The following is a 19,338-nucleotide window of genomic DNA, read 5'->3' on the forward strand; positions in this document are numbered from 1 at the left end:
TGCTCTCTGTCGAGTGACAAAAAGGCGAAACCGGAGCGGAGCGAGATCAGACGGCTGGCAGTAGTGAAGTGAGATCGGAGAGTGACTGGATCGAAGTAGAAGGCTGGAGAAGGGCAGTGCGTGCAGTGAAGTCAGGTAAGTCGTCTGGTATGGAAGTGGAAGGAAGAAGAGAGGAAGTAACGAGGAAACTCGAAAATACTTATCCTCAGCGCGTGCAATTGTCAGATGGTATACCATTGTCAGTCCAGAGGTGCACTGTTGTAGACAGTTAGCTATTGTACACTCGTGAATGAGTCCTATTGTTAATGGTCATGCATACGTGGTATGGCCCCATTAGCAAACGCTTGGACCTCGTGCCACAATAGCATGCATTGGGCGCGACATTGTAGCTCAGGTAACACAATCGAAAGCTCCACATGCGCCAAAATAGAAGGTTATTGTGCCCATTGCCATGCGCAGCCCTCCATTGTGCGGAACTGAAGGTTGGTGGCTGGTCATTGGCCGTCTCGTCTGTGCGCGACAATGGCTCCATGTGCACGTTGATGGCGACATGATCGAGCACAAGCAACTCGGTAGCAGCCGCCGCAAAAGTGGGCTGTTCAGATGGGCGCCCTAGTGAACGACTGCCTTGCTGGCTCGGGCGTGACTGGTGATGTCAGATGAGACATCAGCAAATAGCGCAAAATCTTGTTCGGGCATGGAGGTGTCGATATGATATCGACGCGCTCGCACTCGACTTTGGTAGACACTCGCTCCAGCATGAGATTGCGCGCGTCAGGCATCTTGCGAGATTGTCCGGCCGTTTTGAGTGCGGGGACTTGTGCAGACAACATTCGGCGCATCGAGTTGCCACGAGGCGGCGAAGTCTGACGATCCCGAAAATACCAGCTTGGTGCCTGCAAAGAGTGTTGAATGAACTCTCAGTATCAGTGCCATTCGACTCGATCATGACTCCTGTTGGTCAGTCAAAGTGGTGGTGTTTGCGCGAGCTTCACTTCGACCTGCATGTGAAGTCTAGACGAACAGCTGCTAAGCGAGCCAATCAGAACAGTCAACGTCAACACTCACCAGTATACCTCCCAGAAAGTAGCCATTGAACTTTCACAGGGCTGAAGTACTCCAAAAGCGTTCATTTTCGACTGACATACATATGAACATGTTGTCTCTCATCAATGCTGTACTGTCGCCATCCATGCTTCCCAAAGTGCAAATGGGTATATCGCCAGCCTTTGCCCGCTTTTCCCTCACATGAAACGCCGTCGCTGTGTACCCATAAGCAGAACCCATAAGAAATTGAGAGCCGCCGGTATATAGATAAAGTCTCTATTCAGCCTTGTTTCCATCACCCAAAAGCCTGGTCAATCCAGTTCTTGGGCTTCCGCATTTCCACCATAAACTTCCTCACACTGTCAGGTGTCTTCGCGGCCTCTCTATCAATCGGCGACCCCACGCGCTGGTCCTTTTTCTCTCCGCTGTCGTATTGGTCGCCGTCTAGACCTGCTAGTCAGCTTGCGCGCTGTTTGCGCCGTGCTCATCTCCATGCTCACTGAGAGAGTTATCAATCGCGATCGGTTCGACAATTTGCACACTGCGTCGCTGGCCCTTGTGCTTCGATCCTGTAGCCCGAGAGATCAGTTGTGCATCAACTGCATCGCGAGCCTCCTCGGCTTCGGCTTCGATCTCTTCGGCGACGCCATCAAGAGCGACCGCGGGTGATCTGCCTTTGCCTTTGGAAGCGTTTGTGTTTTGTGACGATTTATCGCCATCGGGCGGATTTTCTGGTGCGGTCACGAAGCGATCGGGTTCTGTAGTATCCCCACTGCTTTCTTTACCCTTTGAGCTCCTCGTGAGCCTCGATGAAGTTTCGAACCACACATCTTTGTGCTGGCTGGGCGTGGCAGAGTCCAGATCATCGTAGGAGATCGAGTTGCTGCTCACAGTACGTGACGGTAATTTTGGAGCGCCCTCGCTTGCTCGCTGCTTGTTTTTAAAACGCGGCTCATCGTGTGCTTCCTCTTTTGCATCGGTGTTGGTAAAGTTCTTGATGTCGCTCCAGTATTCTAGCTTCTTCACTTGTTGCTCAGCAGCATGTATGGCTTTATGTAGATTCGCAGCATGCCTCGATTTGCGATCGTGTTCCTGCTGCTTCTCATCTTCGTCATGGTGGTCATGAGACTCAAGTTCCTGCTGCTCATTTCGCAGCTGGTCATGTCGCGCGATCAGGTCATCTAGCAACTGTCGGCGGGATGATTGGAAGAACAGACTCTTCATGATGTCCTCCATTGACTCGCTCAAGTAGTACAGCTCATCACCGCCCCCATCTGTGAATCTCTTGATAGCACCAATCTTCTCCCGATCTACAGTCGACTTGCGAAGAGCAAGGAATAGATCTGCGATTGTGAATACTTCCATCTTGTCGACATCGAGAACGGGCTCGAGCTTTGCCCTGGTCTGTACAAGAGTGCTTGTCCGATCCCGATCATCACGCACAGTCTTTGGGTGGATGGTGAAGTAGTCCGATGTGAACTCGTGAGCTCTTTCCTGCGTACGGTGCACGGTGTCCTTTCGCCTCCTCATCCTCAGCCAGCGCCTTCGACGCACGAAACTGTGAAACCAAGGATGGTTGCCGTGCCATGCAAACTTTTGTCCCTTCTTGCCGACGAACGCGAAGCTGTACTCCCACCCCTCTTCGTCCACGTCACGGCTCATGTCCACGTACCAGCTCTTCCACGTCCACTCCCAGCTCGGATCCGGCACTTGAGCATTGCGAATATCGACAGCCGCAGTACGGAACTGTCCGTTTTGCCATGGCTTTGGATCACTAGGCAGCAGTGAAGCCGAAGAGTACTTTGGTATGCCGAAAAGAAACATGCCGCGCTGGTTCTCGTACAGAACATCAATGACCGTGTCCTGCTCATCCCTCTTTCCGAGTGTCTTCTTGCGCTTCAGCAGCTGATCTCTCTTCGCCTGCAAGGTAGACTGAGCGCGATCCAGGTAACTCCGCTGCCTCGCGCTCGCTTGTTGAACGGATTCGGGCACGACTGGGGCATTTGTTTCATCGATCGGCTCGTGCGCGGGTTCCTCGACATGATACCGGTCCTGTCCATACTTTGCGTATTTCTGCTTGTTGTATGTATTGCGAGCTGTCTGTCGGAGGCCGGTCGAGGTATTGGTCATGCGTTTGTACAGGGAGCCTGGGTTCGGTGTGGCATTGGAGCCCTCACTATCACTGACTTCAGCATCTGAGGGTTGATTTGAGGATTGTCGAGCGATAGTGCGGTCCACGAGGACAATGTGGTGTTCAGCCTTGATCCGCGTCGGACTGGGCAGGCGGGCGAGGGAGGAATGAGAAGTTTCGGACATTATGCTATAGGATTAAATATACAAGAGAATGTAGAGAAGGATGTATGCATCGAACAAGAAGGTGGTCACCTGTTAATGAGCGTGATGGGCTGGTGGGTGCTGGCGTCGTCCCCGGTCGTTCGTGTGTGGCCGTGCAGGACTTCCGCCAGCGAGGTAAGGCGGTGCGTCGTCGATGGAGGAGCCGGTATGGGGTTTGCGGACGAGCTGCCTGCCGACGCCGACGAGCTCATGTTCGACCTCGATCGTGCAGTGATATGTTCATGGCGCAGACATGCGGTGATTTGTTGGTAGAGAAGGCTCGCATCTCGTCTCACGGACCTCGAACAGGTTCGCGCCTCCTGCTCCATGGGACTAGCGCGGCTTGGCGTGCATGCGATTACAGACTGGGAAGTGACGTAGCTACGACGCGTGAAGGCTGCACGAAGCATCATTGGGCGCAGCGGCAAGCTCGACTGGTTGCTTTGTTGCTCCTTCTCCTCATCCAGTGCCGACAAAACAGTAACAACCGCTCGACTTCATTGACCTGTCTACCTATTCACGTCCTCACCTGCCCTCCGTACCCCATCATCCAGCTCTAGGCAACCATGTCCAACCGCGCTGTCACCATCCTCGGAGGCACTGTCCTCGCAGGAGCTGGCTACTACCTGTACACCGCTGGCGGTGACCCAAAGGTTGCACAGAAGCAAGTCGAAGGTAAGCTTCATCTGACCTCACTGCTCGATCTTCAAACCCTGATCACACGCAGCCGACGCCGCAAAGGCTTCTCGCGAAGTAAAGTCGCATCTGCCTGGCTCGCCCAAGGAAGCGAAGAAGGATGCAGAGCTCTACGGTGAGCAAGCCCAGAGCAAGTTCAACCAGCTCGTCCGAGACGGCAAGCAAGAGGCGTCAAAGGTGGACGCGAAGCTGGAAGAATACCGCAAAGATGCCCAGAGCACGCTGAACAGCGCAGCCAAGGACGCGCAGGCGAACGCGAACAAGGCGATCGACCAGTTCGATCAGAAGGTTACCGAGGTGAGTGATAACTTGTTCTGCAAGCCCGGCCACGACGGCCACAGATGGGCGGGAGGTGACGACGATGCCGGATGAGGTGCTGTCGGTGGCTTCTCAACTCGAATATGCGCTGACAAGTTTGTAGGGCGCCAGCAAGGCCAAGAGCGGTATCTCGAGCTGGTTCGGTGGCAAGTAAATGCCTGCGAAGATGACGGATTTACGACGACGACGAAGTCAATGTACCAGCACATACGATTAATACCAGCTTCTTGATCTTCTTACATCGTATTCTCTCATGTTCCGCACATTACTGCTGCCGACCGGCATATCTCCCTCGACAACACCCAGTCTGTGCACGAGATGTGACGGGACCGAGATATCTATGACCCTCGCCGCAGACATCAAGTTGCAGGAATCGGGCAGCACTCACGCCGAAGTCCTTCACTTGATGCGTGTCTTGGTCATATTAGTGGCTTTCAACGATATGATGCTGTCTTCATCGTCACACGTGTACGGTACAGTCGGCGCTCTCCTAATCGCCTGAGTTGCGTTAGCAGTTGTCTCCTCAAACTGAAAGGTCAGAAGCAGTTGCTAATCGAATCGTGCTCTCAGATATATACATGTAATCAAGCCCGCAAATGCGAGTCAGACTCTTCCTATCATGTTTTTGTTGTATTCTTATCTCATCTTGGTACGTTGGGTGCTGCTGTGTGGGAAATGCTCTGGATCTGGAGAGAACTTACTTTGGCTGTAGGAAATGTTGCAGCGCGACACGTCGTCCGGACTGACCTCGCCCGCAGGTACTGGCGTGTCGCGAACTTTGGCGTTGATGTCTTCGATTTGGTACTCAGGTAACACTGAGACGGTAGAGCCTGGGATCTTGGAAAAAGCTTGTTCTCATCTGGAATCGTGCGTACGTTGGCAGAGGCTATTGCCTTTTGGCAATGTTAGAATGGCTGCACGATGCCTGTGAGATGTGCAACGCAGTAAGAGGTAATGAGCTGAGTTGCTGCAACGAGGATGCGGAAAAAATTGCTCGCCGAAAATCTTCGCCGCAAAGACGCGGAGGCTGTACTGTACCGTATTTGTCTGTGTTCCCGGTTACTCTCAAAGCTATCGCAGTGGGAACAGCCAATTTTTGAAGAAATTGTAATGACGAGCTGGTCGTGCACCACGAAAAATTTTAATGTGTCGCTGGCTGGCTTGCTTGCTATGCTTGGCAATGAAGTGCATGCCTTGGGCAAAATTGCGGTGGGTCTACAGGGGTGGCTTGTTGACAGATTGAGTTCGGACGTTGTGGCAGTTGTGGCGTCGTAATTGTCTACTTGAAACATCACGCTCGAACTAACATGGTAGAGCTTGGACTGGACACGACTCGCATTCAATCTTTGGACGACGTGCGTGTGGTTGGTCGTTCATGGGTGACCAGGAAGATAGAATTTCTACAACTTGCAGTCTCCTCGAGGATGTTCGCATACAAGACGAGGTGTCCGATGCTGATGTTACGACAGGACCTGTGGCTCATGCAGTGTGGTTGTTGCCAATGTAGCCCAACACTGTCTAGTGCTGGGTAGAGTTTCGAGACTCGCAGCGTCGTCGCTAGGTGTGATACATTGCTGATAGTTCCGTCGTATGTTAGCCAGATCACACGCCTCAATTGGTGCTATTTGTCAATGATCGAGAATATGGGTGCCATCTGCGCGTTGGGGAATTTGAATATCAGATCTGGGCATAAGCCCGGCTGTATCAATGCTCAGAAGATGTCGTGGTTCGATAGTGCTGGTGACGTGGTGCGTTGAATGCTGAGCTCGAGCTGACCCAGGAGCTTGGACGCAGCAGATGCTACGACACTCACTGCAGGCTTATACTTGCCTGGCTGTGATATCTTGGGAGGACAGGCTCATGGCCCGAGCCAGCCACAAAGGCTTGAGATGTGTACCGAGTGCCTGGTCGCTCCACAGTGAAGGACTAAAGATCACATGCAGTCTTGAATTGGTCTAGGATGCAAGTCACTTCCACCCGGGAGGTGACCATCAAGTAGTTCGAGACCACTGACTTCAGTTTTAATATACGAGATTTGCAGACATCCGCTGGTTTCCGTCGTGGCTTGTCCTCTGAGGGGGCTCTTGACGTCTAGTCTTGCCCATTTGTGTGCGGGCCAATGTGCCGTGTGGTGTGGCTGCTAGGGTCTAGGTGCGCAAGCACTCGATCCGATCACTCGGGCCCTGTTCGTACCAGTGGGCACTGACTTCTGGTGAATATAGACTCAAGCTCGGAGAGTCCGCTTGGTAATCGAAGAGGTCAAATAGATGAAGGCATGCGGCCGCCCGCTGGCGTTCAGAGTACTTGCTCCAATCTCGGAGGAGTATGGGACGATAAGGCTGAGGTATAGGTCAATGCAGAAGCATCGCCGTCGCAGAGAATACTGCACAGGGCGAGGATCTACTCGTGCCTCGTTTGAAGATCTGATCGAGCCAGTCTAGCTTAGCACCTTCGGTGCAGTCGAACGAGTCGTATAGAAGCCGTGCCGCGGCGGATGCAACATCACAGTCCTTGCACTGGCCACGAGAGGGTAAGATTTGCACGCGCTGGGCCATTCAGCGCCTTGGAGCCAACACATCCATACGAAGGCATGCGGTCTGCCGCTGGCGGCCGTGATGGCATGGCCAATGTCTTGCGAAAATGCTGTACCGGGGTATTGCTATAGCGAGGATGGGGCGGTGCCGCCAAACGTCAGCGCTGAGGATGCCGTATCGAGGAGAACATGGGCGCTGATCCTCGAGGCGACTGGAGGGGAGGGACGGGCTGTCGCGGGGACAAGCTCGAGGGAAACGTGAGGTTCGGATCCATGTCATCACAGCGGCGATGTTTGATGAGGTGCACCGCGGCGAATGGCCGGCGGCCGCTCGGTGGAATCGATTTGCCTTTGCCTGCCGTCCGTCCTGTTCGCTGGCCGTTAAAGCAACGCCTCGCCCACGCCACAACCAGCCGAATTGCAAGCCTCATACAATTGTAGTCGTCCAGCCGCATTTCCTGGCAGAAGCAGCCGCTCCAGATGATCAGTGATTCAGTTCCAAGGCAGAAACAGGGTCGGGGAAGCGCTGTGCGACGGGCGCGGACGCGGAAAGCAGCAGCACACAACTCTATTTCCTCGCGCCATTGCCGCCCACACCGATCACCACCTCGACCATGAAAAACAATTGAGACAAGTCGCACGGTGCCCTCTCGCGGCCAGAAGTATATTGCAGTCGATATGACACTCTGCGTCCGAATACAGCCATGAACGCTGCCGACCTGGCGCCTTCCCGCCAGGCGTGGCATTGAAATGCCTCAACAGCAGAAGCGATGGCATGATCAAGGGGCCGCGTGTGAAGCTCCGATGATGATGTGGCTACAGCCATCTGCACAGCTCGTTGGCTGGTCTGCCGTTTTGCTGAGTACTTGAGGACACTAATTTCCTCTCAACAAGGAGCCGCGAACCTGCCTTGCGTGAGGTCCGTTTGTGCAAGGGTCGAGCAAGGGAAGCAAGGAGAGCTGTTCACAGGACGCAAGAGATGCGGTAGGCGGGACTATGGAGTGAGAGTCCCTGGCCAAGACGTCACAGCCTGCAACAGTCGCCGAAGCATATTTGTTTCTGAAGTTGACGAGATATCGCACCTCTACGTCAGCTGAGATTACGGAGCGTGGGTGAGCGTTCATCGTCTTTCTGTTGTACGGCGCGCGCCTCAAGATTGCCGCGAAGGGCGCAACACCCGTCCTGCCTGCAATATGGCACGCGCGATCCGCTTTACTCTGGCTGCGACGGCGGCGTCCATGCTCTTACTGATAGGGTGGATCGCAACTGGACGACGGGCGCCGGCACTGGATTTCAACGCTTTCAATCAAGTCGAGAATACAACTGATTGCGCGTTCCTCGACGATGTGCGCGAAGCACTGAGCCTTCCTCCCACGATTCAATATGCGCGGCGCGTGATTCGATCTCGATCTGTCAACAACCCTATCAACAGCCAAGGATCACCTATCAAAGTCGATACGAGGCTGATCCCAGCCTTTGGATCTGTTCGATTTGATCATGAAGACTGCCACTTGAAAAAAGCTGCTTCGGAGAGCGGAGGCGAGCCGGCAATGGTGGAGTACAACGAACCCTCCTTCGGAGACATCGATACTTCACGCTTGCTTCTCGGAGCGTCGACATCACTACATCGATTTGAGAAAGTTATACCGCAGTTGGCTCGTTGGCTAGCCAATACCAAGGCGTCTTTGGTTGTCAACATCAGAGACCATAAAGACCCAGCGAAGATGGAAAGGGTTCAGATGCTTGCTGAAGCGGCTGGGATCGACGCTGTGCTGCTGCATGAAAAGGTGGGCAGCGCAGGAAATGGTGACGATCATGCGCAACAAAATTTCGCCGTCATAAAATGTCTTCACCGGCGTCGAGAGTTGCATCACAAGTGGTTCGCAGTCATCGATGAGGACACATTTTTCCCATCCTTGCCCGCAGTCCTCCACGCTTTGCAGCCCTACGATTCCTCGAAACCCTGGTATATTGGATCGATGTCAGAAGACTGGTCTCAGATTGCGCAGAAACACGGCTACATGGCTTACGGTGGTGCTGGTATCTTCTTCTCCGGACCGTTACTCGATGTACTTCACGAGAACTTCGATGCTTGCGTCAAGAATGGCTTTGGAGGAGACGAGCTCTACAAATTCTGTATATACAGCCACACCTCGCCTCCTGTTCAGCTGACTCTCCTCTCCGGATTGCATCAACTGGACTTCCATATGGATGCAAGTGGGTGGTACGAGGCCGTACCAAGACCCTTACTCAGCTTGCACCACTACAATAGCTGGCACCTCTACCCGGTTGAGTATGGACACCTCGTGGCGGACATTTGTGGATCCGAATGCTTTCTTCAGCGTTACCGTTTTGAGGAGAATGTTGTCCTTACAAATGGGTACAGCGTCGCACAGTATCCCGCAGGTGCCGATCATCTTGACCTCGCTCGCGTCGAAGGCACTTTCGAACACGATGATGAGCAGTTCTTGTTCAGTCTAGGCGCAGTCCGACCGAAACTCTCCATCAAAGAAAAGATCAGCTGGCGACTTGAATACGCTCAGAAAACGGCGTCTGGCGACGTCCGTCAATTTTACATCAGACGCAAAGGCCACAATATGACCGATCATGACAGACTGAAGACTGATGTCGAGAGTGTTCTGGAGCTGGAATGGAAGCGATGAAGAATCTCTTGTCTCGACTGCCAGCGCTTCGCCGTTAGACGTATTTAGTGGCAATTATGCTGGAGACAGAGCACCATTGCCCTCGGCACTGTCCACTACGTCAGCTTTGTGCGACCTCTTCGACTTGAGGATGCTGCCACCGGTCCAGATAGCCGTTGGCAGTGCGGTGACGATGCTCACACACCCGAGGATCAATACCGCAGTACCCCAGCCTCGAGCCTCGACCACCAGTCCTGCCAACAGAGGTCCTATCATTGAGCCAGCAGCCCAGGCCTGTACATTGAAGTCAGTACAGCGACACCAAAACACGCCAAGTAGTTGTCTTACCATGTTGAACAGACCGTAAGCTTGAGCGTAAGCACCATTCTTGCCGAAGAACCCGGGCGGCCGCCTTTTCGCTTTGGCATCGACAGCATACGACATTTCTGCCATGAGAGGCACCAATGCTAGCGTCAGTCCTATACCGATGAATGCAAGAAAGGCACATAGCATCACCTTGTGGTTGATGGAGCTCTCTTCCACCAATCTCAGCAAAATCAAGAAAGGGCACGAGAGGATAAATCCAGCTGTTGCCAACCATCGCGGACCATACTTGTCTGCCAGTGTTCCGACTACAGGACCAAGGAAGGACGCCAAGACGACGGGCAAGAAAACGAGACCGGCTCCGATCGAGTCCCACTGGAATGTGTTCTTTACGAACAGCGGCAAGATAGCGTCGAAGGAAGTGAGCAGCGATGACTGCATTGTTGTGGCGAAGAGCGCAGCAAGAATTCGTCGAGATCCGAAGAGGAAAACCATTGGAGGCAGCTTGGCGACAATGCTTTGAATTGCGGTCGGCGCATTGAGGGGAACTGCTGCTTCTGCCGCATTGCTTGGTTGCCGTTCCATGAGGGACGGCGGCCCAGAGTCGGCTCTCGCAACGCACTGCGCCTCCAGCCCATCAACAGCTTTTGCGCAGCTTTGTCCTTCCTGGGCCCCGTTTACTTGATTCGACTCGGTTTTCTCCAGACTTTCCGGCACATCAAGATCTGGCAACCATTGCTTCGCTACTTTGCGTTCAATCATGGCCAACCTAAGCACTAGGTCCATTACAATCAGGCCAAATGCCATGGCATAGACGGCGTAGTATCCGGCCTCGGCAAACACAACGCCGCCAAGCAGAGGCGCCAACAACACAGCCAAACTCATAGCCAGGCCAACATACCCCATCGCAGCGCCAATCTCCTCTGGGCCAACCGCATCTACGAGTAATGCTAATCCCGTGACCCAGACGACTGCGGCACTGACGCCCTGCAATACTCTTCCCGCCGCAAATTCTCCAATGCTTCGACCCGCACACAATAGCGCCGTCGATCCTCCGAGCGCCAAGAGACCGAGCAAGAATGACATTTGTCTCGACTTCATGCGATCAGCCATCCAGCCACATAGTGGAGAGGCGACCAGCAGCGCGGCGCCATAGACAGCGAGAAATATCGAGATCCATGGTTGAACTTGATCTTCTGGTATGTCTGCTCGTTCGGTGAGAGCGAAAGGGAACACGGGAACGACGATTCCATAGGCAAAGACGTCAGTGAAGACGGCCGAGGCTACAACGACGATGATGAAGGTCTTGGAGCTGCGGAGTCGTAGGAAAATGGGCGGCCTGGTAGGAGAGCCATAGAGCCATGCGAGCATTGTAGCCTTGCTCCGGCTTTTCTTTTGGACTCTTTGGAATTGTTGACTGCAAGGAGCGGCGACAGCGCGTTCATAAGGCTCCACTTGCTGTGGCCTCCAGTATTTCCAGCCTTTCTCTAGTCACCAAGCGACCCAGTCGCCAGATCTCGCAGAATTGGTGAAAGAGTCTGGCCAGACACAGAAACCCGAATGATAGTAGAATATGTACTCACTTGCAAGGATTGCGACAGCACATCAATAGTATTAGAACACTCGAAGTGCGGAGAGAGAGAAGAACGCCCCGAAGCTAGTGAAGTCACAGTGACCGCCACATCGTACTTTGACACCTCGTTCGAAGAGTGGAGACGCAAAAGTACGATTCTTTCTCTGCACAGTGCTGCAAAGCCACGCGATGAACTGCCGAATCGAGATTGCATGCTTTGTGCGGCGAGGAATGTGATTCGTCGGAGTCGATCTTTGGTTTCTGCCACGTGCTGTGCGCCATTCTGGCGCTAAAAAGTCCCCGCGCTTTCCACGGAGAGGCTTCGAGATTTTAGATGTGGTTCAATTCATTATCATTGATGTCGTTTGCTATGTAAAATTGTATACTCGTGTAGACAAATTCATGTTGCGATTCGTTCCTGCGAAAAATGGACTGCAGAATACGTGAGATCATTTGTCTGCGTGGCACATTGATGCGACAACTTGCAGAGAGCAGACAACCCTTCACTCCTTGCTAGGCGCTCTGGCATTACCCCTCCAAGACAGTCGGCGCGGGTGGATTCAGAACACTCCTTGCAGTACGAGTCAGAAGAGTCGAGACTGCTGATGAGCCGCGGCTCGAAGTATACGGCATTGTCCAGTTCGCAGAATTTATGATTGAACCACTTGGCAAGCCACGGGGAGCTTCCGATGAAGTGCTTGTTGTTGTTGGCTCCGGTACTGTAAGCGTCTGAATCCGTGTAGATGTCACTCTTGATGTGTGGGTTGTGGTGTTCCATGCAGATTGTATAGACACCACTGGTATGATTCCTGGAAGAGACGAGCTGGGCGAGGAATAGAACGCTGGGCTTGAGTCGGTCGAGGTTGGTATAGTTGTAGGTGATTCGAGACTTGCAGGTGTGCTTGCAGCAGGCGTGCCTGTTGGTATTGCCGGCGTTGTGGGTAGCATTGTTTGCTCTGCACTCGTGCTGCCCATCATTTGTAGCAGCATGCTCTCCATATCTTCTAGTCGAGCCTCGACGGCCTGGACGAATGATAACAGGTTGGCAGGCAAGTCAGATAGGCCGTTTTGGATTTGTTGTATATTCTCGATGGCAGCATCGCCTGCGGTGATGGAGGCTGGTGCAAGTTCTGTGGTCGATGGCTCAATTTCACTTGTCGCTGTCGCCGACGGTATTTGGCGACGGTGTTCGTGGTGCATGTGGAAGCGGTGCATGTGTCGCGCATTGCATCGAGCTGTCAGAACTGCGCAGGACAGGGCCAGGAATGAAAGTGAGAGCATATTTGCAGCTAAGGTGAGTGGTTGTTAGGTCGGAAGCTTTTCGTTTAGGGCCTCCTGCGCACGCAGACATATTTTGTACAGCGGAAGTGAGGAGGCTGTCGACAGAATGCAGGCGCATGGTATGGTGTGGCGAGAGCATGAATGTTTCAGCCGACGTCAGGCGGGATTTTTGCATTCCAGGAGAGCCACCTTGGGTTCAACACTCAGCGACAGATTTAGATCACCACAAAAGACACATCTCTTTGAAGATGAAGAGACTCCACAGCTCACGAGCTCAGCTACTGCCATAATTGAGCCGTAGGGATACCTGAGATGGGGTCAGCAATCGACAGAAGACAAGCCTGTCTACGAGAATGCTAGGCGTTCACTGCTTCTCGCCTGAGAGAGAGTTGTATTAGCGCAGTAGGAACTGTGTGAGACACGAATACGAGCTGCTGACAATGTTGATCAGCGCCGCAGACGATATGTTCCACTGATATGAAAGTCTCGTCGTCAAGTCTTCTATCGCTTGGTTTACATCTTCAGATGCAAGCAACCAGTCGTTACCTCTGCGAAGAGTCCTGTAGCAGCCTCTGGACTGAGTTTCTGGGGCACGTTGTGCCGTCTGCCGGGAGCTCTCTAGGCGTCCGTGATCTCAAATTTCACCAGCAAAGCACATTTGGTTTCCCTTCCCTTGAGATCCAGCATTCTTATAAACACCCATTGATTGTTGCTGACGTAGCTTAGCCTGACCGCTGCAACGCACTGCTTAGGGTTGACTGCGAATTTGTCGTCTGACTTGATAAGGATTCGCAAGAACACGAGTTCGTTTTCCTCGTAGTCCCAGTCCAGCTGCTCGTTCCACAACGGGTCGGTCGGAGGTGGTTGCTCCCCACGATGCAGAATGCCGAGTGTGTGCTGCTTATACGCTGACGTCTTCCGCTTCGTTGGTGGTTTGTCGACTGAGTCTGGATGCTCGAGTGTGCAAGTCACGTACGGCTTGATAGGATCATCTGCATCGCGATCCTTTGGGACAGGCACATCTGTGGCACCAGCAACGTGCAAACGAAGATGCTTCTTCCTGCCGGTGCTGAGCTTTCCAGATCCACCTGATCGCAGAGCAGCAGGCTTGAGGACATAGCCATCGGAGCCGCTGAACAGCGCCTCGTTTAATTGCATGCTGGCGTCGAATGTCTGCCAGTTCAAAGCGCATATTTGCGCACCAACTCCCCAGAATGGCACAGGGTTCAAATTCTTGGATGAAATGCGAGTACCTTTGGGATAGACTCGCATAAGATGTTGTGCGTTGTGCTGACTGATCTTAGGCCCGTTCAGATGTAAATCCAGCTTCATCAGGCCAGATTCTGAGACGTTGATCAGGTGGTGAGAAGGTCCGTCTTGAAGCACGCTCTCAAACCACGAATTGTTCGCAGGCTTCACAGACTGTGCATACACGCCAAGTTCTGCCAGCTCCGGAATGATGATGCCTTGGGCGCACTCTCGTTTCTCTTTGCGCCACTTCTCGTGGTCGATTCTGGCTTGCTCGTCTTCGTCCTCGTCATCACTGTCATCGGATTCTGCTTCGTCTGGAAGATGGTATTCGACGATGACCGCAATCTTCGAGCCCAGTTCGATAAGATCAACATGCTCACCGGAGTTGTTTTGCTCTCTGGTGCCTTCAGCCCGCACTTCGCTGCTAAGTAGACGATCGCCCCATACTTCGCGCATGATGTCCACCTAAGTGAGTCAGCGTCAGCCGAGATCACGCAGTTCGATACTAGGAAGGAGATACTCACAAGCCGCTTTTGGCCATGGTCACCGCAATGGTTCTCAAGCGATATCAGGATCGGAGCTGAAGCGTAAGATGTTTCCTGTGGCATCTTCGCTTCCTTGTCAACCACGTCTCTGATGGTCTCGCAAACAGCACGGAAGGGTACTCGAGAAGCTAGAGTCCAGCCATGAGTTACCTTAGGCTCATCTTCGTCGTCGCTGTTGTCCCAAGCATCGATCTCCACACATCTCGAGCCGGCTACCAGTGCTGTCTCGTACGCCACAGCAGAAGATGAACCATAGAGCTGATGGGCTAGCAGGTAGGTATTGTGGCTGGAACTGATGAAGTATTCCGTAAGAGGGTGACTGCGGTCTGTGACCTCTCTTGGCACATGAATATGTGGGTTGTCCAGCATTTCCTTGAGAGCTCCCGAATTCTCGGCCCCGTGAACATTCAAATTCACGTCCTGCGGAGTGAGGATCTTTTCATTGATGAGGAACATCTTGAGAGCGTGGCTGACCCGCAATTGCTCTTTCGTGATCTTGGAGACTCTAGATGCATGACCGCCGCCAGCGACAGAGTCAACTTCAACTGCTTCTCCATGGTCGTCATCGTCTCGCTCACGCTTGGCGAATGGATTGAGCTTCTCGACCGCAGAAGTCAGGAAAGATGCCATATTTGTTATTGCGAACTCTCAGACTGGACAATCTGGTTCTTATATTGCTTTGAGACCAATGCTCTCGGCCCAGGTGCTACGTCAGCGGAAGCTTGGCCCGCGGTGGCTTCGTATAGAGAGTGCGCGGGCAGCAGCTTCTACCTCAGGTGGTGTCGCAGGAATGAAGTTCTTGTAGTCAATAAATGGTGTGCCCGCCTGTGCCTCAGGTAGCAAGAGCTAGGATGTGCTCAATGGTGTTTCTCGACCAGGAAGTGACTTTCAGCTGGAACCACTACTTCTGGCAAGCAACATCGCCCGTGTCTCCACTTGCCGACTCAACTGTTTGACGACCTTCCTTTCCTGGGCATTGTGCAAACAACATCGACAGAAACTTGTCATTTGGCAGTCGCTTAGAAGACAAGATGTCTGACGAGGCTGTCAAGGACGCACAGGCGGCAATGGACCAGCTGCATGTCAGCAATGGCGATTCAGAGACAGAAGATGAGCGTGAACGGAGAGAGTTCGCCGAGTGGGCAGAGAAGGAGGGAGTGCCAACCATGGACCAGCCCTTTATCCAGAAGTATCTCGATGGCAGAGACGCGCTCATTGCCCAGGAGAAGCAGCGGCGCAGCGATCACATTTTCCGAGAAGGCATGACCCCCATGCAAAACGAAGCCGCTGCAATCGTGGCTGCGATCCGTTTCTCAGAGCAGAATACGCTGTGGCAGCCAGGCTTTGAAGACGACCTCGCCAAGACGACGGACCAGCCTATCTATCCTGGTATGATGTTCTCTCTGGCCAAGGAGCGCATGGAGTCCAGTAAACTATGGCAAATTGTGAGGAAGATGCCGAAAGGCGCGCTACTTCACTGCCATTTGGACGCCATGGGCGATCTCGACTGGCTAGCAGAAACCGCTCTCACAACACCAGGGATCTGTATAACGGCTTCGCACTCCATGCACACTGCACAAATCCGCACAGATCACATGCTACCTTTCATATTCAAATTCGCCAGGAAGGAATCTCAATCAGAAGGGCCTCCTATTTGGTCCGAGTCGTACAAGCCAGATGATCTGATACCTATCACTGTCGCTGCGGAGAGCTTTCCCGACGGCGGCGTTGAGGGCTTCAAGCAGTGGCTTAAGTCAAGAGTGTCACTGTCGCAAAAGGATGCTATCTCGCACCACTTGGGACCTGGCGACATTTGGGACCGATTCAAGGCCTGCTTTCCAATTCTTGTCAGCTTACATCACTACGAGCCTATATTCAGGAAATTTATTCGCCTTATGTTAAAGGGGCTGCACGACGATGGCGTGAGGTGGGTTGACATCAGGCACGTTTTCCGTTATCCATTCTACAGAGATGGCTCAGAGACGCCTGAAGAGGACTATATGTACTGGTTTGAGGTACTTGAAGATGAGATTGAGGCATTCAAAAATTCATCAGAGGGCAGAGGATTCTGGGGTGCAAGCGTGATCTGGACTACAATTCGACAATTTGGAACCAAAGATGTTATTGACGACATGAAGCAGTGCATCGAGCACAAGCTCGCGTTCCCGGATAGCATCCTGGGCTACGATTTAGTTGGGCAAGAGGACGCTGGACGGCCATTGCAAGACCTCTTGCCTGAGTTGTTCTGGTTCAAGAAACGGTGCGCTGAAGAAGGCGTAGACATTCCATTCTTCTTCCACGCTGGAGAAACGTTGGGTGATGGCGACGAAGTAGACGAGAATTTGTTTGATGCAGTGATTTTGGGAACTCGGAGAATTGGTCATGGTGTGTCATTGCAGAAACATCCGTTACTGATTGACATGGTCAAGGAGAAGAAGATTCTTGTCGAGAGCTGTCCAGTCAGCAACGAAGTTCTGCGGTATACTGGCAGCATCATGTCACATCACCTGCCCAGCCTTTTGGCACGAGGTGTGCCATGTGCCCTGGCAAATGACGATCCAGCAATCCTCGGACATGGCACGAACGGCATGACGCACGACTTCTGGCAGGCTCTACAAGGCTGGGAGAACTTGGGACTTGCTGGACTGGGCAGCTTGGCAGAGAACAGCGTGCGATGGGCAAACTACGAAGAGTGTTCGGCCAAGCAATGGCAGCAAGAAGTCAAGGAGGGCAGTTTCGGCAAGAGCCTACGAGCGAAACGACTGAAGGAGTGGCAGGAAGAATTCGAAAAGTACTGTCAGTGGATCGTGTTGGAGTACGGGGCTGAGACAGATATGGATACGTTGGACTAGACGAAGACATACGATCAATGGATGATTGGATGAGAGACGAGATATGCAAGACAGGGCATGGCAGAATAGAAACGGAACTGTAAAACGTGAATGCCTATATCGTACAGAGGCCACACTGTCGGAATGGCGGCTCGAGCTGACTTCCTGCCTGCATGATTTCTCAGCCCGTTTTGGACAGCTGGACTGTTCACAGCCGCCGCGCAGTCGTATTCTGAGCGTCCAAGCGTCCTCAATAATCCTTCGACTCCACAAGGCAGTGAGTGGCGTGAATTGACGCTGCTCACCGGTCGCGTTTCATTGGAGATTTGATTAGGACCAACCACGAAGCGCGTCAAAAGTGAGTGGTCTAGACAGCCGCGCCAGCGCCCGGCACAAAGGATCCGACACTTCGTCATCCGGACTGCGCCTCGTGCGCCTGTTGCCTGCCTGCTCCAACACCACCTCACTACTCCTCGCCTCTCCCTTCTCTACCACTGCGCACCCGTGCGGCCTCTCCTTGTTCTTCATTTCTCACCTGCAACTGCGCACTCGACTGACCACAACTACCACCACCATGTCCGGCATTCACGGACAAGTTGTCGGCCATCTGGCCAAGCGCGGCTACGAGGCGGTGCAGGAGCACATGTCCCAGCTGCAGCACGATGCCACGCTCTACGACCAGGCCGGACCGGAGATGGAGGTGCAGCCATGGGAGATGTTGCCCGTCATCGTCACTGGCTTCCTCACGCTTCTCCTGATCGCAGCGGTACGCCCATACGCCCTGAACCCCTCATGCGCCACGCACTGACCAGTAACGAGTAGATCAGGTACACTGTCGGCGAGGTGGTTGCCAGCCTTGCTATGATCGAGTCGCCCACCACCACTGCCATCGTCCAGGACAACCCTCCCGCCTACGCCGACGAGCCAGATGCGCCGATTGAGAAAGAGCCGCTGATGCCCTCCGAGGCGGAGGCCGACGTCGAGGTCACACTGATCAACAATAAGCCTGTCACTTCGAGTATCCGCGCGTCTGTGAGGCATCTTACGAACATTGGCGGCTTCCGTGGGAGATTCAGAGGCGCCGCTGTGTCAGTCGTGTACCACTTCGCACACAGTCTGCTCACCAACTTCCTATCTGGACTGCTGGGTATGGGTTTGTTTGGCAGCGCGATCATGTACATTGTCGCATCGCTCGGACTGGCACGCCTGCACATGGTCTGGACCCACACCATGATCGGTCAACCCGTGGCCCAGCCTTTCTACCGCCGCTTTGTTCCACGCAAGCAATGCAAGGCTATTCTCCTACCATCTCTGGTCTTCGCTATGGCGCAGCAAGCGACTCTACTCCTACCTCTCATCGTCGCTGTCGCCTTAGGCTTGCCTGACATCGACCACAGCCAGGTCACAAATGCCGCCAAGCATGACTGCAGCAAGCTGGTGTGGATGGCCTTGCGCTTTTTGGCTGTCCCAGCTACCGGCCTCTTTGTCGCTTTCGCCATTTTGCTGCCTGCGACAGTCACTCTCACCCGGATCGAAGCTCTGCTTCTTCCTGAGGACCAAGACACCATTGTTCCTTTCGACCGCAGTGCGATTGTCGGCAACGTGGACATCACTGCTAAGGGCAGCTCTCGCGCCATCTTCATCCAGGCATGGAGGTCCTTTGACAGCTCTGCACGATGGAGGCTGATCAAGCTCTACGTTAAGATGGCTGCCATGCAGATCGGCGTTATCTTTGTGAGCGTCCACTTGATGGTCGCCGAGATCTATGTTATCGGTGGCGAGAGGCTTGGTCTCCTCATCAAGAGCGCTCTCGCGCAGATGCAACTTGCGGCCATCGAGGCCAACGGCGAGAACTAGATGGGCGTTTCCTACAAAACTCACACTCTGTTATCTTGATCAATGCAGCGGTTGACACAGATTACTTGAACGGCTCTTGAGAACGATTTCTTGGACTGAGTGAAAC

At 53.4% G+C, this 19,338-nt stretch overlaps 7 protein-coding genes across 7 annotated transcripts; 4 read left to right on the top strand and 3 right to left on the bottom strand.

Moving 5' to 3' along the window:
• Positions 1-1,342: 1,342 nt before the first annotated feature.
• RHO25_008772 (uncharacterized protein) lies at positions 1,343-3,363 on the bottom strand (the record flags this gene model as incomplete). Its single annotated transcript, XM_023604577.2, has 2 exons — positions 1,343-1,491; positions 1,548-3,363. 2 exons carry the CDS (start codon positions 3,361-3,363, stop codon positions 1,343-1,345), a joined length of 1,965 nt encoding a protein of 654 aa, XP_023460635.1.
• A 584-nt stretch (positions 3,364-3,947) lies between these two features.
• Positions 3,948-4,549, top strand: RHO25_008773 (uncharacterized protein; the record flags this gene model as incomplete). The annotated part of the gene is made up of 3 exons (XM_023604578.2): positions 3,948-4,056; positions 4,109-4,374; positions 4,499-4,549. 3 exons carry the CDS (start codon positions 3,948-3,950, stop codon positions 4,547-4,549), a joined length of 426 nt encoding a protein of 141 aa, XP_023460371.1.
• A 3,572-nt stretch (positions 4,550-8,121) lies between these two features.
• Positions 8,122-9,591, top strand: RHO25_008774 (uncharacterized protein; the record flags this gene model as incomplete). The annotated part of the gene is made up of 1 exon (XM_023604579.2): positions 8,122-9,591. One exon carries the CDS (start codon positions 8,122-8,124, stop codon positions 9,589-9,591), a length of 1,470 nt encoding a protein of 489 aa, XP_023460370.2.
• A 54-nt stretch (positions 9,592-9,645) lies between these two features.
• RHO25_008775 (uncharacterized protein) lies at positions 9,646-11,265 on the bottom strand (the record flags this gene model as incomplete). Its single annotated transcript, XM_023604580.2, has 1 exon — positions 9,646-11,265. One exon carries the CDS (start codon positions 11,263-11,265, stop codon positions 9,646-9,648), a length of 1,620 nt encoding a protein of 539 aa, XP_023460373.1.
• A 2,101-nt stretch (positions 11,266-13,366) lies between these two features.
• On the bottom strand, positions 13,367-15,174 carry RHO25_008776 (uncharacterized protein; the record flags this gene model as incomplete). Its single annotated transcript, XM_023604581.2, has 2 exons — positions 13,367-14,464; positions 14,524-15,174. The coding sequence occupies 2 exons, from the start codon at positions 15,172-15,174 to the stop codon at positions 13,367-13,369; spliced, it is 1,749 nt and encodes a 582-aa protein (XP_023460372.1).
• Positions 15,175-15,575: 401 nt separating this feature from the next.
• RHO25_008777 (uncharacterized protein) lies at positions 15,576-17,396 on the top strand (the record flags this gene model as incomplete). The annotated part of the gene is made up of 1 exon (XM_023604582.2): positions 15,576-17,396. The coding sequence occupies one exon, from the start codon at positions 15,576-15,578 to the stop codon at positions 17,394-17,396; it is 1,821 nt and encodes a 606-aa protein (XP_023460367.1).
• Positions 17,397-17,949: 553 nt separating this feature from the next.
• On the top strand, positions 17,950-19,232 carry RHO25_008778 (uncharacterized protein; the record flags this gene model as incomplete). Its single annotated transcript, XM_023604583.2, has 2 exons — positions 17,950-18,141; positions 18,198-19,232. 2 exons carry the CDS (start codon positions 17,950-17,952, stop codon positions 19,230-19,232), a joined length of 1,227 nt encoding a protein of 408 aa, XP_023460366.1.
• Positions 19,233-19,338: the final 106 nt, after the last annotated feature.

The sequence above is a fragment of the Cercospora beticola genome, chromosome 5 (genome assembly GCF_033473495.1).
Source record: "Cercospora beticola chromosome 5, complete sequence".
Classification (NCBI taxonomy): Eukaryota; Fungi; Ascomycota; class Dothideomycetes; order Mycosphaerellales; family Mycosphaerellaceae; genus Cercospora; species Cercospora beticola.